At 43.1% G+C, this 15,482-nt stretch overlaps 1 protein-coding gene across 2 annotated transcripts in view; it reads right to left on the bottom strand.

Annotated features, from left to right (window-relative positions):
* RIF1 (replication timing regulatory factor 1) overlaps positions 1-14,534 on the bottom strand; it is a 35,960-nt gene extending 21,426 nt beyond the window's left edge. The window contains exons 1-14 of one of the 2 annotated variants that reach the window (XM_079992701.1): positions 14,267-14,534; positions 8,082-8,160; positions 7,002-7,098; positions 6,072-6,202; positions 5,893-5,987; positions 5,097-5,286; positions 4,464-4,556; positions 4,232-4,370; positions 2,712-2,863; positions 1,829-1,943; positions 1,164-1,334; positions 931-1,041; positions 715-777; positions 180-280 (exon numbers count right to left, since the gene is read on the bottom strand). In XM_079992701.1, coding sequence (XP_079848827.1) covers positions 180-280; positions 715-777; positions 931-1,041; positions 1,164-1,334; positions 1,829-1,943; positions 2,712-2,863; positions 4,232-4,370; positions 4,464-4,556; positions 5,097-5,286; positions 5,893-5,987; positions 6,072-6,202; positions 7,002-7,098; positions 8,082-8,160; positions 14,267-14,391 — 1,662 coding nt within the window. In that variant the 5' untranslated portion in view covers positions 14,392-14,534. The remainder of the gene's footprint in view (positions 1-179; positions 281-714; positions 778-930; positions 1,042-1,163; positions 1,335-1,828; positions 1,944-2,711; positions 2,864-4,231; positions 4,371-4,463; positions 4,557-5,096; positions 5,287-5,892; positions 5,988-6,071; positions 6,203-7,001; positions 7,099-8,081; positions 8,161-14,266) is intronic. The other variant, XM_079992700.1, reaches the window with a different exon arrangement.
* Positions 14,535-15,482: the final 948 nt, after the last annotated feature.

Below are 15,482 nucleotides of genomic sequence, written 5' to 3'. Positions count from 1 at the left end.
GCATTGCACATTAGCTTAATGAGTATCAGCACTGGAAGCAAGCGCTACTCACCAGAGCAAATGCTGACCCAAACAATGTCCAATGGGACCAGTTCAGAGATCATAATCTGTAGATATGCCACCTCTTATCATAATTTAATAGCTATATAAACACTTATAGACTATGATAAACAACTTACCATTGACTTTAACACAGATAGTTCATTTGACACAACAATGTTTTTTAAGGCCTGAAGTAACATAGTGAGTACGTCTGAGCTTTGCCGTTCTCTCTTGCTCCCTAAAAACAAGTGACGCAAAATTAGGCCTTGAATACAATTTGGTCTTGCAAAACCTGCAGCATTGCCCACCTTAAAGGACAGAGCTGCATTAATGCTCTTCCTACAAGTTTTAAACTGAGTTCTGCTTTCAGGTAAATTATTGCTGTTTAGAAATAGTGGCCTGGAATTCACTTTGTTCATGTTAAATGTTCTACCAATTTGTTTAGACACAGCTGTAAGCAGAACTGAAAAACGTATTTGTTTTTCAACTCTATCATTTGTTACTCAGTTTAAGTTAGCACCAGTTCCTGGACACTGAGTGTTAGAGCCAGGTTCTCCATGCCTAGAATACTTTTACCTGGATGGCGCACTTACTTGTCCACACTCTTACTTTCCAATAATCCTCATAAGCTTTTATTACAGTCTACACCAGAACATTAATATATCCACTTACCTGATTCAATTGCCCCTTTCACAAAACGAATCATTGCCTTCCATATAGCACTTAGACTAGTATCTGCAAGACAGAGAATGAATTAAGGGCAAATTAATAACCCAATGAAGAGCTAGATAAATCAAGTTTTGACTACTGTCCATTTAGAAGAATCCTTTCCATCAACTTGCATAGCATGAAGCAATATTCTTAGGGGGGGGGGGGGGATAATCTTACCAGAAGCATCTTTTCCAACTGCAATGAAGCCATCCTGAACTGCATTTATGAATGTGCTGGCATGCTTACAGAAGAACGAAGGACTGGTGATTACTGAGTGCTGAAGAGGTTCTAAGTGGGAAGAGAAAGCACAAGTTCTATCATTCTTATCAATTGTCAGAGCAGCTAGCAGCATAGACTTGTGTTGTAGTATTATAAGCTGCTTGAACTTTCCAAAAAATGTATAACGTTACCTAAACTAAGTGCAATGTTGTTTTCTTTGGAAAACGTCAAAACGTCTGGTCCCATGAAAAAGTGAAGTAGCATTTCGATTCCTAGAAGCTGAATTGATGGAATGGCTGTAACTCCTGTACTAGAACTCAGGCTCATCCTTTGATTTGCAGGGGTTCCATTGGAGAAAGCACCTAAATAAAACCAGTAGTACATTACTTGAACCACAGAAACTTTTATATACACGAAAAAACACAAAAATGATATATAAACAAATGGTTTTTGGGGGAGGGGAGATCAAAAGACTTAACCATGACTTCTATTTTAAAAACAGGCTCAGACTATGCTGCTAATCTCAAAGCTTTACATGTAGTCTGAACATTTGTTTTAGAGAAGTAATTGCAAGAGCTCTTAAAGACTGTAGCCACAGAATCTTATAGTTTAATACACTGGAGATATGATTCAGATGCAACAAATGTGCAAAAAAGACAAATTCTTAAGTACACATACTGAAGAACCTTTCCATATGAGGCTGTACAAACTGAAATATATCCATTACAACAGGGTAGGTGGTGCTAAGGATAACTCCATGCATATGTAACCCCATGATATAAAACACAGTATTTGAATTTTTAGATTTCAGATTTGTTGCATCTGAATCATAGTCAGAAAGAGATTTCCCTCCTACCTGATTTGTGTGCAGAACCCGGTGTTAGTAAACTCTGGTTAATAGCTAACCGTGATGAATTTCCTTGTAGAACGGAATCTAAGCTTAAAGTGCTCTGAATCAATGGCACACAAACCTAAAAGGAAAAAAAAAAGCATGAGGCACAAACAGAAGCAACTTAACAGGTTGAGGCTAAACTGCCTGAACAAACAACAGACTTCCATGTAGGAATCTACTAAGTCTTTATCTAGCACTAGATAATGCAGGTAAAATCCAGGATTGCCAGCCTCTGCACATGAATGAAAATAAGGTACAGACTTCAGCTGTACTTGTAGTTCCATGATCGTAGTAAGTGTGCTTAAGGCTCCATAGTTTCGACAGTAAGAGGCAACAGTGATGCATTTGGGCACTAATATTAAATGCCACCCACAAACTAGTTCAGCCAGCTCAATTGAACTAAAATCAGCATAAATCCAAGTACTCTGGTTTAATGGTTTCTGCAGATCAGCTTTAATCACATATTACATTTATATCCCACCTTTTCTCCAAGTAGTTCAAGATCTACATGGCTATACTTCTTTCTGTTTTAGCCTCACAACCACCCTGTGAGGAAGGTTAAGCTGAGAAACAGTAACTGGCCCAAGATCATCCTGTGAACTTCATGACTGAATTGAGAGTTGAACTTTGGTCTCTTATGTCTTATCTGTTCCTAACAACTACTCGACATATCATAACTATAAATTCTCCATTATGCAGGTAAGGGTGGTATTCAATACTACTAGTCCTACTAGTCCTAGACTAGACCCAATGAAGTTAATGCACAAGTCAAATAAGAGAAAACAAAGCTAAGAACATTTTGGGAAACTAGTGTTAATATTAGCGTTAATATAAAAGATGAGATTACCTGTTCGAAGTGGGCTGGGAGATGAGGTCCCAACCTCATCAGTAAATACCACCAGACCTCTAGCTTTGTCAGTGCCAGAGCTTCTGTTCTCACGTGAATGGAACTCAGTGGTTGCATTAGCAATTTCAGCCTTTTTGCACTGCACAAGATTTCTTGAGGGAAGAAAATGAAAATTGGTTTTGTTACATGTGATTTAAAGTTAAAATCAGTTTTCAAACTCAAAAGAGGAATTGTGGCTTCAACTTCAGGTGAACTTTTTTTTTCAAAACCACAACTTGATTATTACTTGTTTACTTATTTGTGAAATCAGGGATGCAATACAGAGGTTTGAACCTACTCACCTTTTCCAAAGTATCCAAAATCTTTGGAAGTATTTGATGGTTTTTTAAAAAAATTTTTTTTTACTTATAGAATTTCTGGATCCCTTCATTAAAAATGCAGATGAGTAGATATTTGCCAGCACACTTTTAAACTATACAGTGGTACCTCCAGTTATGAACTTCATTCCAGAGGTCCGTTTGTAACCCAAAACCATTCTTAACATGAGGCGTGCTTTCGCTAATGGCGCCTCCCACTGCTGCCGCACCACCAGCGCTCAACTTCCACTTGCATCCCAGGACAACGTTCGCAACTAGGGGCATCTACTTCTGGGTCAGTGGAGCTCGTAACTCGAGGCACTCGTAAGGAAGACGGTACGTAACATGAGGTTCCACTGGATAATAATTCTATAACACAGAGCTCCAGCTCATGGGAAAGACAGCAGGAATCTCCCTTTCAGATCTTTCCCTAATATATGGATAGCATTTGTGTGGGTCTGGCACAAGGCTCAAATCATGCAGAGAGAAACACCTGTAAAGGGGCTGTGGCAGCTCTTGTACCTAAGGAAGTGGCTATGTGGCCACTTTTTCCATTCCAAACATTCCTAAGAATTTCACATGTATTTGTGTAGCAACTTAATTCGGTCGGGCTGGTACAGCATAAGACTCTTAATCTTGGCGTCGTAGGTTTGAGCCCCACCTTGGGTAAAAGATCCCTGCATTACAGGGAGTTCGAATAGCTGACACTCATGGTCCCTCCCAACTCTACAATTCCATGATTCTAACTCCTGCTTTTATTTATGCATGTGAAGGTAACCTTTGGTCCCTTTTCACCAAAAAAAAGCAAAAGTCTATTTGTTGGTGGCACACTGCTGGCTGTGTTTGTTATTGATGCAGCAAGATATGTACAGCATATTCAAAAGGGCCAGACGTCACTCTCACATGTATAGAGACTAACTATTGACATGATGGGTGCCCCGAGTGCAGCATTTAACAACTCCCCCGTTGTTTTCACTTGCACACACAAGTTGCTACTAAATTGAAACAGAGATCTCAAGCACCCCATTAGAATTAATTCAACTGCAATCAACAGAACTTGCTCCCAAACAGGAAGTAGATCACATGAGGGTGCACAATTATTTTCTTTTTTCTAATTTAGCATGCTAATGAAGTAAGTCAAAATTGCTTAGTATTTCAGTCTACCTGGATTTAGAGCAAAGTTATCAATCAGACTCTTCCATGCAATGAAAGCTATTTTCTTTACCACCGGTGACCCGCTACGAAATCCTAGTTCTTCTAATTGCAGCAATGAATTGATAAAGCTTCCGCTACGATGAAGCGCCTGGAAGAGTAAAATATTGTTTTATGCAGTTAGTGTATCCATATCATCAGCACCTACAGTAGCTGAAACAAAAGAAATCAATGTCCAACTTACTTTGCCAAGCAGCTTAACAAACAGAGGCCAAAGTTTCAAAACATATGTTTCATTTTTTGATGCAAATAGTTTTTGGAGTTCTGGGATTATTTTCTGCAAGAGTACAAACAACAACATTTATAAAAATAACCCAACACTAAATTACTTTGTATGACTCCCCCCTCCATCTTCCCCCCCTCTCTCACCCACCCACCAACCCCACTTGATATGGCAGTGACTAACTATGGAAGACATTTTGGGTTTGTGGTGGCTATAAAAATGTCAACTGTGTGTGCATTAGCGGTGAAAGAGCAAATTCTGTGCTAGGAATTAATAGAAAAGGGATTGAAAATAAAGTGGAAGGTAGGTCTACTGACAGCTATTAACCAAAACAGCCAATTTTCAGAGGCGCAATGACACTGAATACTTGCTGGAGGGCGTGGGAGTGATGAGGGAGAGGGCTATCACCTTGATGCCCTGAAGATAGTAGTATTTCATATGCAATTATGACATCATAAAATATAATTGCAAGTATATATGCAAAACTAGGAGTAGGGAGTCATATGAGTGGACAGGGCCCTTAAGCAAATATGTAGAATTCAAAAAAACCCCAAAAACCCATCCTTTTAAAAATAACATTTTTGCCTTCCTTACCGTAGTCATAAGTTCTTCAGTGACTGCTGCCACCTCCTGCTGCTTCTGAAGTAAAAGTGGCACTCCCATCTCCAATGCAGTAGCACCTCTTAACTGCACTTTATGAGCAGAGTGGACAACCAAAGGGATAATCAGCTTTGCCCACTTTACAGCCTGTTCTTCCATGTGGGATGGAGCCTGTTCTATGAGCCTAAGTTCAGATATATTTGTCAGTATGACCAAGGTTTGTCAGAAACATTGTGTAGTTAACAATGACTGGTCTTCTTCACCAGTGTCTATCACACTGTGTTCTGAGTAACTGGAGAGTGTCTCAAAAGGCTTCTCAAGGAGAAGATCAGTAACAATAAGAAAAGACAGTCTGGCCACCACTACAAATCTTCCCTGTAGTGTACTGTCATTGGTGCACTCTAAGGTGCACCCTCATTTCACATGCAGGAATATGCAGGTGGCCTGTATGGGGATTGAACCTGCAAACTTGGCATTAGCAGTGGTACGCTCTAACCAACTGAGCTAATTCTAGGGTTTCCTAGAAAGTTGGGAAGCAGATGCAGCAGAGAGCAAACCATACAATAGAGAAATACCAACATTTACAATATTGCAACAACAGCAAATGGTATTCACCATCTACAACAATGACCTAATATAATAGCCCTCGTGACTTGAGAAATAACCACCAGAGTGCAAGCTGTTTTCTAAGCATGTACCCTGATTTTTTATCTGACAAAGATGTTACTGAAGAGTTTTTTCTTCCTCACTTCTAACACACTTGCTCAACAATTTAACACCTGATACATACCGTATAATAACATTTAATGCTTCATATTCAACCACCATGGAATGCAAGTCTCCTTTATTCAGCACTGTTTCTAGCATACCAATAATACTGGGTACCTGAAACACAAATGAGATGTGGGTGACTGAACATGTTAGTTCAACAAAATGTTATTTGTAGGAGATGGGACAGAGAACACTCACCAGCTTTCCAACAGTATCAGAAGGAAAGGACTGCTTAGAGATCACCCAAAGTGCTCTAGTGCGAGTATTTTTGTCCACAGCCTTTATAGCAACACTGTTCACTATTGATAGCAACTCCTGTATTTCTGATTCTGTAGAAAAAGGTAAATGGCATTTTTCAGTGTGGTAAAACATGGGGGAAGCTTGAAAATGATACAATGGTCATGAATCTGTTTATGCCTAGTATCACAAACTCAGTAGGGAAGGAACTAATGCAGTCCTCACTCATTCTAAGGCACTGCGGCTTTTGTGTTCTGAAATAGGACAGACACACATGACGATGATATAAAAGGGGTAACAGATTCTAATATTTGCAGACCCAGAACGAGGCACTGAAGAATGCTGAAACCAGAAGCTGTGTCTTCTTGCCAGACTCAGGTCGCAAAAAACTGGGCCAGAGTTACAGTCATTGAAACTTGTAGCAATTCAGTCACATTGTAACACCAGGCCAGAGAGCTAAATAACATGATATAGTACAGTGGTGCCCCAAAAGACGAATGCCTCGCAAGACAGAAAACTCGCTAGACGAAAGAGTTTTCCGTTTTGGAGGTGCTTCGCAAAACGAATTTCCTATGGGCTTGCTTCGCAAGACGAAAATGTCTTGCGAGTTCCTGCGGGTTCCCCCCCCTTTTCTAAGCCGCTTATCCGCTAAACCGCTAATAGCGCTAATCTGCTAAGCCGTCAATGGGCTTGCTTCGCAAGATGAAGAAACCGCTAGACGAGGAGACTCGCGGAACAGATTCTTTTCGTCTTGCGAGGCACCACTGTATTACGTACAGTACAATACCACATATATTTTATTCTATTGATATTTATGATACTGCTGGCAGTCCATCTGTAAAAAGCAGATTTGGATTATTAATTTTTGAGACAGAATAAAAAATTGTTTACCGCATAGCAAAGCAGCAGTCTTTGAGTTAAACACACAGAATCCTAAGGCTTGCAAGGCTGCACTGCTCAATTCTGAATTTTCAGTAGGAATATATGTCTACAAAAAGAAGGAATAAAGTTTTAACTCATGTTGACAACACTTATTGACAAATAATTGCAATGGTTCAGAATTTTAAAATTGTGTCAATAAAAAGCAAAGCAGCTACTATTTTTGGTTGCTTTAAAAAATATAGTATATGCTACACCCTCAGATACAAAAGCTAGTTTATTGGCTAACTGCTTCTCCATTCTGAGCGCTACAGTCCAGCTACATTAGACTCCAACAGTTTCCCTTCTACCATGAAGGGCCCTATCTCTTGTGCCACCAACCTAACCTGATCCATGTGAACAGCAGCTTCCAAAGCTGATCTTAACATACAGGATCTCCAAATCTTAGCATTCCATAATGCCACGTAAAAAGCTGCTCCTTGCCTCTTTCCTTCTCTCTCATGGATATATAGTTTCAGAAGCCGTTTCTAACATGGCTGGTGAGCTGCTGAGGCAACTCCCACTAAACGATAGAGGTCTACTTCTGACAAGGGCCTATGAACAAAATCGCCAAGAGTTTACCAGGATGGATCTCTTAGCTTTGCTTAAATGGAAGAAAAACAGGACCAGCTGAATTCAACTTTGACATTTAGTTTCAGCCATGGACAAGGGTTGTACACGCCTGTCAGCTGACAAACCTCACCACCACCACCACCTGCTGCTGCTCTGGAGGTTTTGCCAGGGCTGCCCACATGCTACTTCTGTCAACTGCTAGTCCTACCAAGTTTATTGCACATGAAGTGTAAAAAGAAATGTCTATGACAAACCTAGTATGGTAAGGAAAAGTAGTAGTCAATACCACTGGGGAGTAGCAACTATCAGGTTGGAGTGTGGGGGAGAATGTTAATAGCAGAAAGGGAAAGGCAAGGGCTCAGTATCCTTTATACATGGAATGAGATACTTATTAAAAAGAGGATTTACTAAAATTTTAAATACAATTTTAAATACACACCTTAAATATCTTGTAGAGCTGATACAATTTTAAATACACACCTTAAATATCTTGTAGAGCTGAGGGAAGAGTTTCCCAACTTCAGATGCAAATTCTTTTCCCTCTTCACCAGTCAGGCGACTTAAATGTAGAAAAACACAACAGGTTTTCTGTTACACAGCCCAACATAGACAAAAAAGCACATTTTGGCAATTACCTAAATTAAAAAGCTAAAGGCACATCTTCTGTATATATCATTTTCAAAAGCAACAGGCTGTTGCACAGAGTAAACTATGCTTGGCAAGTAAAGATACTATTGAAAACAACACAATGTCAAGGGAGTTGGCTATTACTGTTAAATTTTGGCTCAGTAATACTGCAGCACCATAACTGACAAAGCAATTTGTGCTTTTCCCTACCTCCCCATATTAATAGCCACTGCAATGCTCTTTCCAGCATCCCTCCACACTCCAGCACCACCCAAAGAAACAGAACCCAGGGAAGGGGTATGCAGATAAATGATTGAAGGCTTCTTCAGTTCTTTAAAAAGCATTATAAAAGTAAGGAAATGAAAGTTACAGTGTAATACAACAAATTCTACTCATTTCACTATTGCATGTACATAATCAAATATTTAAAAACAAAAACAAAATGTTTAAAACACAGAGTGTTTGAAGACTTGATTAACAAAAAACAGTAGGGATACAACTTACATGGATTTTACTTATGCAATCACAGCTTTATGTGCTTGACCCCCAAAAATAAAAGGCATGTGAGCAACTGTTGGAAGGGGCCATCTGAGATCTTGTGGGAGCCTCCAAAGCAGAGCCCAGAAAGCAAAGTGGAGAGCTTAAGAAGCTCTTTCCTCTTTCCTTCACTTTGCATACTGGGTTCTGGGAAGATCTTGCACAGGCTCTGGAGGGCTTTGAGAGCTCTTACACTCGATCAGAAAGGCAATACATGGGGACAGTTCCAGGAGGTCATTATAACTATGACTTTTTGCTTTTATACACTACCCCCTGGAACAGTACCTTTGCACAATGCCAGTACAGTATTGAGAAAAGCAAGTGTAACCACCAATTAATGTGGTGAATGTCATGTTCATTAACTCCATGATATGAAGCAAACTTGTGTGGGAGCAAGGAGAAGTTCATTCTGCCATTTGAAAACTACTAATCTTAATCTACAGATTTCTCAACGGTTTCAAAAAACAGAGAAATGTCTTGTCACCGGTGACACAGTCTGGCAGTAAGAGCATTCTCAGAAAAATGCCAATACAACCTTAGGAACACGAGAGGCAAATAAAGGCCGATCACAGCAGCAAATTGACTCACTTTACAAAAACTTGCATGGAGCCAATGCATAGATCTTAAACACAGTGAATGTCACTATGTTACTAAGTACAGCTCCTGCCAACCTAGCAGTTCGAAAGCATGCCAGTGCAAGTAGATAAATACCATATTTTTCGCTCTATAGGACGCACTTTTCCCCCATCAAAAAGGAAGGGGAAATGTGTGTGCGTCCTATGGAGCAAAGACGCCATAGCCCCGCAACCCTCTCCCGGCTGGAGAGGTGACGCACGGCTATGGAAGGAGCCTCTATAGCCGCACATCACCTCTCCAGCCGGAAGAGCGTGGGGCAAAAGAAGCCCCCCTGTGACCCTCTCCTGGCTGGAGAGGTGACGCGCGGCTATGGCTGGAGCGTCTATAGCTGCGCCTCACCTCTCCAGCCGGAAGAGCGTGGGGCAAAAGAAGCCCCCTGCAACCCTCTCCCAGCTAGAGAGGTGACGCGCGGCTATGGCAGAAGCCTCTATAAAGGAGAGGGAGAGCGAGGGAAGGCGAAGAGCGCGGGAAGCGCACTTTCCCCTCTTGAGGCAGGAGCCTCTATAGCCGCGCATCACCTCTCCAGCTGGGAGAGCGCGCGCAGGGCTAAAGAAGCCATAGCCCCGCGACCCTCTCCCAGCTGGAGAGGTGACGCGCGACTATGGCAGCAGCCTCTCCACTGCGCTTTTCCGCTGCTCCCTGACCTGCTCTTTGGGGCTGGTGGTGGGCTTCCCCCCGCCAGCCCCAAAGAGCAGGTCGAAAGGAACCTGAAGCCTGGAGAGCGAGAGGGGTCGGTGCATACCGAGCGGGAAAACAAGAGGGGGAAAATTCTCCCCCTCTCTGTGCAGCCCCTCCTGCCGCTTCGCTGAAGGGGCACTGGGCAGAGAGGGGGAGTTTTTTTTTTTCTTGTTCTCCCCCCTCTAAAACAAGGTGCGTCCTATTGTCCGGTGCGTCCTATGGTGCGAAAAATACGGTAGGTACTGCTGTGGCGAGAAGGTAAACGTCGTTTCCATGTACTCTGGCTTACGTCACAGTGTTTCATTGCGCCAGAAGCGGTTTAGTCATGCTGGTCACATAACCTGGAAAGCTAGCTGTGGACAAACACCAGCTTCCTTGGCCTGAAAGCGAGATGAGCGCCGCAACCCCATAGTTGCCCATGTGATGGAATTGGCTTCAAGTTGCAAGAAAGAAAATTTCAACTCAACATCAGGAAGAACTTTCTGGTGATAAGAGCTGTTCGACAGTGGAACAGGCTCCCTCAGAAGGTGGTGGACTCTCCATCATATGTTTAAAGCAGAGGTTGGATAGCCATCTGTCATAGATGCTATGGTTGAGATGGAGGCTAGAATAGATGACTCTCGGTGTCTCTTCCATCTCTACAATTCTATGAACTTCTCCCTCAAACAGCAACCTGCGCACACACACACACACACATTCCCCACCCCCCAGGAATAGATTGTCAAGGGAGTGTAAGGGGAGTAATTCTGCAAACTGTCTTAGCAGGGAATCTATGATCCAAGCCATTGCATTTACAGCCACTGTGAAGATGCAGAGAACTGCAAATAATGCTGACTTGGTGGCTCAGAGGTTGAAAGTGGCACACAAGATATGCTAATCTTGACAAACTAATCAGAAAGCAAGCTTTGTAAATGAAAACAATATATTTAAATTCACTTCTATTGTGCATCTGTTCTTCATGCTCACCCTTTGGCACACAATAGCCAACCTCTTGCATAGATAAGACTTTACTTCCTACTTATCTAAGACTTATAGAGCCAGTGTGGTGTAGTGGTTAAGAGAGGTAGACTCATAATCTAGGGAACCGGGTTCGCATCTCCGCTCCTCCACATGCAGCTGCTGGGTGACCTTGGGCTAGTCAAACTTCTCTGAAGTCTCTCAGCCCCACTCACCTCACAGAGTGTTTGTTGTGGGGGAGGAAGAGAAAGGAGAATGTTAGCCACTCTGAGACTCCTTCCGGTAGTGATAAAGCGGGATATCAAATCCAAACTTCTCTTCTTCTCAGCTAAGATGGTAGGAGGATGTTTACATGCACAGACTGCATGACATACTAAATGAACTTTTAAAAAAATTGTTGTGACTGAGCCAGGTGCCACCTCCCTACCCTATTCATCTATATTGGCTCTATTTCTTAATGTGAAGGAATTAAAAAGCATAATCAATGTTGAGCTTACATTAAAACTGGCATATTTGGTTATATTTTGCTTGCCATTCTCATGCATCAGTTTCAAGGGGAAGGTGGTGGCTCAGTGATAGAGAGCACAGACTTTGCATGCAAAAGGGCCCCAGTTAAATTCTTTACACCCCCATGGAGTGCTAGAAGAGAGCCATGCCTGAAATCCTGAACTGCTGCTACCAGACAGTATAGATCATTGCCAGCATGATGGTAATATAGATGGGGGAGCTAAACCCTAGAAATTAATAGTCATGGGAAAAAGAAAGTGCACCCTCTTTGAATATCAGGACACAGGAGCAATCATTTGTTCCTTAGGTCTAAAAATTGTGTAAATACAACCTCAGATGAACAACAAGGCATGGCATATGGTGTACCATGTCGTAATTCATTTAACAGAAATAAAGCCAAGATGGAGAAATCATATGTGAAAAACTAAGTACACCCTTACTGATTCCATAGGAATTAAGACGCTAAGTAGCAGACAGGGGCTGCTAATCAAAATGCCCTTGCTTAATTGATCACCAGCAAGTGTGCCAACCTCTATACAGTGAGGGGGGAAAGTATTTGATCCCCTGCTAAATTTGCCTGTTTGCCCTCTGACAAAGAAATGTTCAGTCCATAATTTTAATGGTAGGTTTTAGCTGTGAGAGACAGAAAAAACAGCAGGAAAACCCCCAGAAAACAAAAGTCAGAGATTGATGTGCATTATAATGAGTAAGAGTTCGATTTTGGTCTCCTCTGACCACAACTCTTTCACCCAGTTCTCCTCTGGGTCATTCAGATGTGTATTGGCAAACTGCAGACGGGCCTGTACATGTGCTTTCTTGAGCAAGAGGACCTTGCAGGCTCTGCAAAATCTCAGTCCTTCATGGCGTAGTGTGTTACCAACTGTTTTCATGGTGACTATGGTTCCAGCTGCCCTGAGGTCATTGACAAGTTCAACCTGTGTACCTCTGGGCTACTTCATCACCGTTCTCCTGATCATTGCAACTCCACGAGATGAGAACTTGCATGGAGCCCCAGACTGAGGGAGGTTTACAGTTATTTTGTGTTTCTTCTATTTGCGAATTACTGTATTGCACCAACTGTTGTCACCTTCAAACCAAGTTGCTTGGCAACAGTCTTGTAGCCCAGTCCAGCCTTGTGCAGGTCTACAATCTTGTCCCTGACATCCTTAGACAGCTCTTTGGTCTTGGTCATGGTGGCTACTTTGGAATCTGCTGAATTGATTGCTTCTGTCGACAGGTGTCTTTTGTACAGGTACTGTAACAAGCTGGGATTACAGGTAAGACCTCTTCCTTACAGCAGATACTTCTAATCTCAGCTCGTAACATACAGTGAAGATACCAGGTAGCCTGACATCTGGCTGGTTGATAGGGGGATCAAATACTTATTTTACTCATTATAATGCACATCAATCTCTGACTTTTGTCTTCTGGGTTTCTGGGTGTTTTCCTGTTGTTATTCTGTCTCTCACAGCTACAATAAACCTACCATTAAAATTATGGAATGAACATTTCTTCCTCAGAGGGCAAACGGGCAAATTTAGCAGGGGATCAAATACTTTTCCCCCTCACTGTATGTAACTGTTTTACTTTTTTGTGTACTGTGTGGATAATAACAATTCTTTTTATTTGTACCCCGCCCATCTGGCTAGGTTTCCTCAACCACTCTGGGCGGCTCTCAACAGAATATTAAAAATGTGATAACACATCAAACATTTAAAACTTTCCTAAAGCTATGCATTGCAGAACATATGTATGTTTATTCTGTCCGATGTTCAAAACTGCCCTCTGGCCTTATATCAAAGGCCTGCAAATAAAAACAAATAACAAAAAATGAATGAATGAATGTTTGAGTTATAAGTGGGTCTCAGGTCAGGAAAAGTTGAACACAGCCAAAGTAGACAACTCTGAGCTAGAGGAATTCATTGTAAGGCAGCTTCCTAGATACCTCAAGTAAACATGAGTAGAATCAAGACTGTACAAAGACTTGATCTATATTTTTTTAAAGGAAAAACCACTCCCGCTAAGTACAGAAGCACACAGATACAGTAATCTCATTCTTAGACAATTGACACACACCGGTGCCTATGCAAAGCTCTCACATACTCCTTCCAGAGAAAAGGGAAACGTACCCCCCCTCCCCATAGCAACTCCAAACAGAGAGGTAGACGCCCACTTCGGGAGGGGGCTCCTCTGCCTTGTAACAGTGCAGCAGGCAAACTTCCAACATGGAAACCCTCTCTCCCTCAAATTTCCCCCTCCTCCCCATCACCCAAGCTGATTGACGGCGCGCAATCGCCGGCGCGCCCTTTTCGAAACGCTCAGGTGCGTTCGAAAGTCGTTAAAAGCCCAACCGAAATGGTTCCAAAGCACTTAAACGTTCACGGCCTCGCAGCCCCTGAGAAGTTTTGTTTGACGAAAAGGGAAGCAGACAGGCGGCAAAAAAACCCCCCCACCGCCCTCGAGAGATGCCCGCCTCCTGTGGGCCAGTGAGCGAAGAGGGTCGGAGCCCTACCTAATAAAAAAATAAAAAACCCGCTCTTTACGCAATAAGCATCTCTCATCCCTCAGGTGTGTGTGTGTGGTGGTAACAAGTACCGGGGCTAAAGCCTGGCCGCGAGATAAGACTCGCCCCCCCCCCAGACCCGCCCAGGCTTTTCCCCTCTCAGAGACCCGCCTGCCCGCAAGGCCGCAGGAGGGACCCGCCGCCCTCGCCGGACACTCACTTGGTCAGGGTCAGCAGCGCGTCCGTGAGCGCCGCCGGCGCAGCTGCGGGGTCTTCCAGGGTCTCCAGCAGGGGACGGAGGCTCCCGCTCGGGCAAGGCCCCGTCGTGGAGTCAGCGCCGCTCATGGCGCCGCCGGCAGCCTCTTCCTCGCCAGCTCCTCAAGAGGGGAAAGTGCGCTTCCCGCGCTCTTCGCCTTCTCTCGCTCTCCCGCGCGCGCGCTCGCTCTCGCTCTCCTTTTCTCGCGGGCTAAGATGGCGAAGCGCGGGACTTCTCTAGCCGCGTCACTGTGTTTGTGCGGAAGAAGCAGAAGCTGGCAGCCCAATCACCGGGCGAGGAAGAGGCTCGGAGGAAGCCAGAGCGCCGAGCTAGTCGAACAGGGCGCCGCGAGATCGAACCGCCGAGTTCATCCATCGGCCAGCTTCCCTCTGAAATGCATATGAAGACTTTCTCCCCGCTCCTTTCATACTCTGTGCTGGGATGTGTAAAAACGGACCGGGTGGTTTCGTTTGCAGGGCCACGCCAGTGCCTTCTCTCTCTCTCTCTCGGTCTGATTATATCCCAAAAGTTGGCAATGGTCCCCCCAGATAGTACTTCCTGCAATTTTTGAGCAGAAGGGAGGGGAGGTTCTACAGAAAGAACTTTTTTTGGGGGGGGGGTGCGCGAGGCTTAGGAGTTGCCCCTCTTGTTATTGCAAAAAAAAAAAAAAAGGGGGGGGGAGATTTACGATACCAGTAATGGTGGGTTATTGGTATGGACAAATGTGCAGTATTGCTCCAATGGAGAAATTAACAAAACAAATGAGATTACAGAAAACTCATTTTATATAAATCGGGTCTGCTCCATTATACCGGTCTCCCCCATCCACTTCTGTGAGTGGATGTCGTAGGTTAAAATCTCTTCCACACCCACAATATTATTTGGTACTATTTGTAATGAACATTTTAAAAGGATTGTCCATTAACAAGTATACAATGCATTAATCTCTGGACCGGCCTCTGTTTTGTATCTCACTCTTCATGTTTTTGTGCTGCTGCTTCTGAATATTTTGGGTATCCAAATTGAAATTAAAAAAAAATTTATTGAAGAATCACAGAGTTGGTTCTTCTAAGTTTAGGTGCCCTGTGGAGACCACAATGGTCTGACTCGGGCCGTATACATACTGTTGTTTACTTGCCATCCAATACACTTCCATCGCTGATTTGGCAAGCAGTGTACA

This window comes from Podarcis cretensis (genome assembly GCF_951804945.1).
Source record: "Podarcis cretensis genome assembly, chromosome: 1".
Classification (NCBI taxonomy): domain Eukaryota; kingdom Metazoa; phylum Chordata; class Lepidosauria; order Squamata; family Lacertidae; genus Podarcis; species Podarcis cretensis.
The sequence above is the reverse complement of the archived record's forward strand: the minus strand, read 5'-3'. Positions and strand labels throughout refer to the sequence as shown.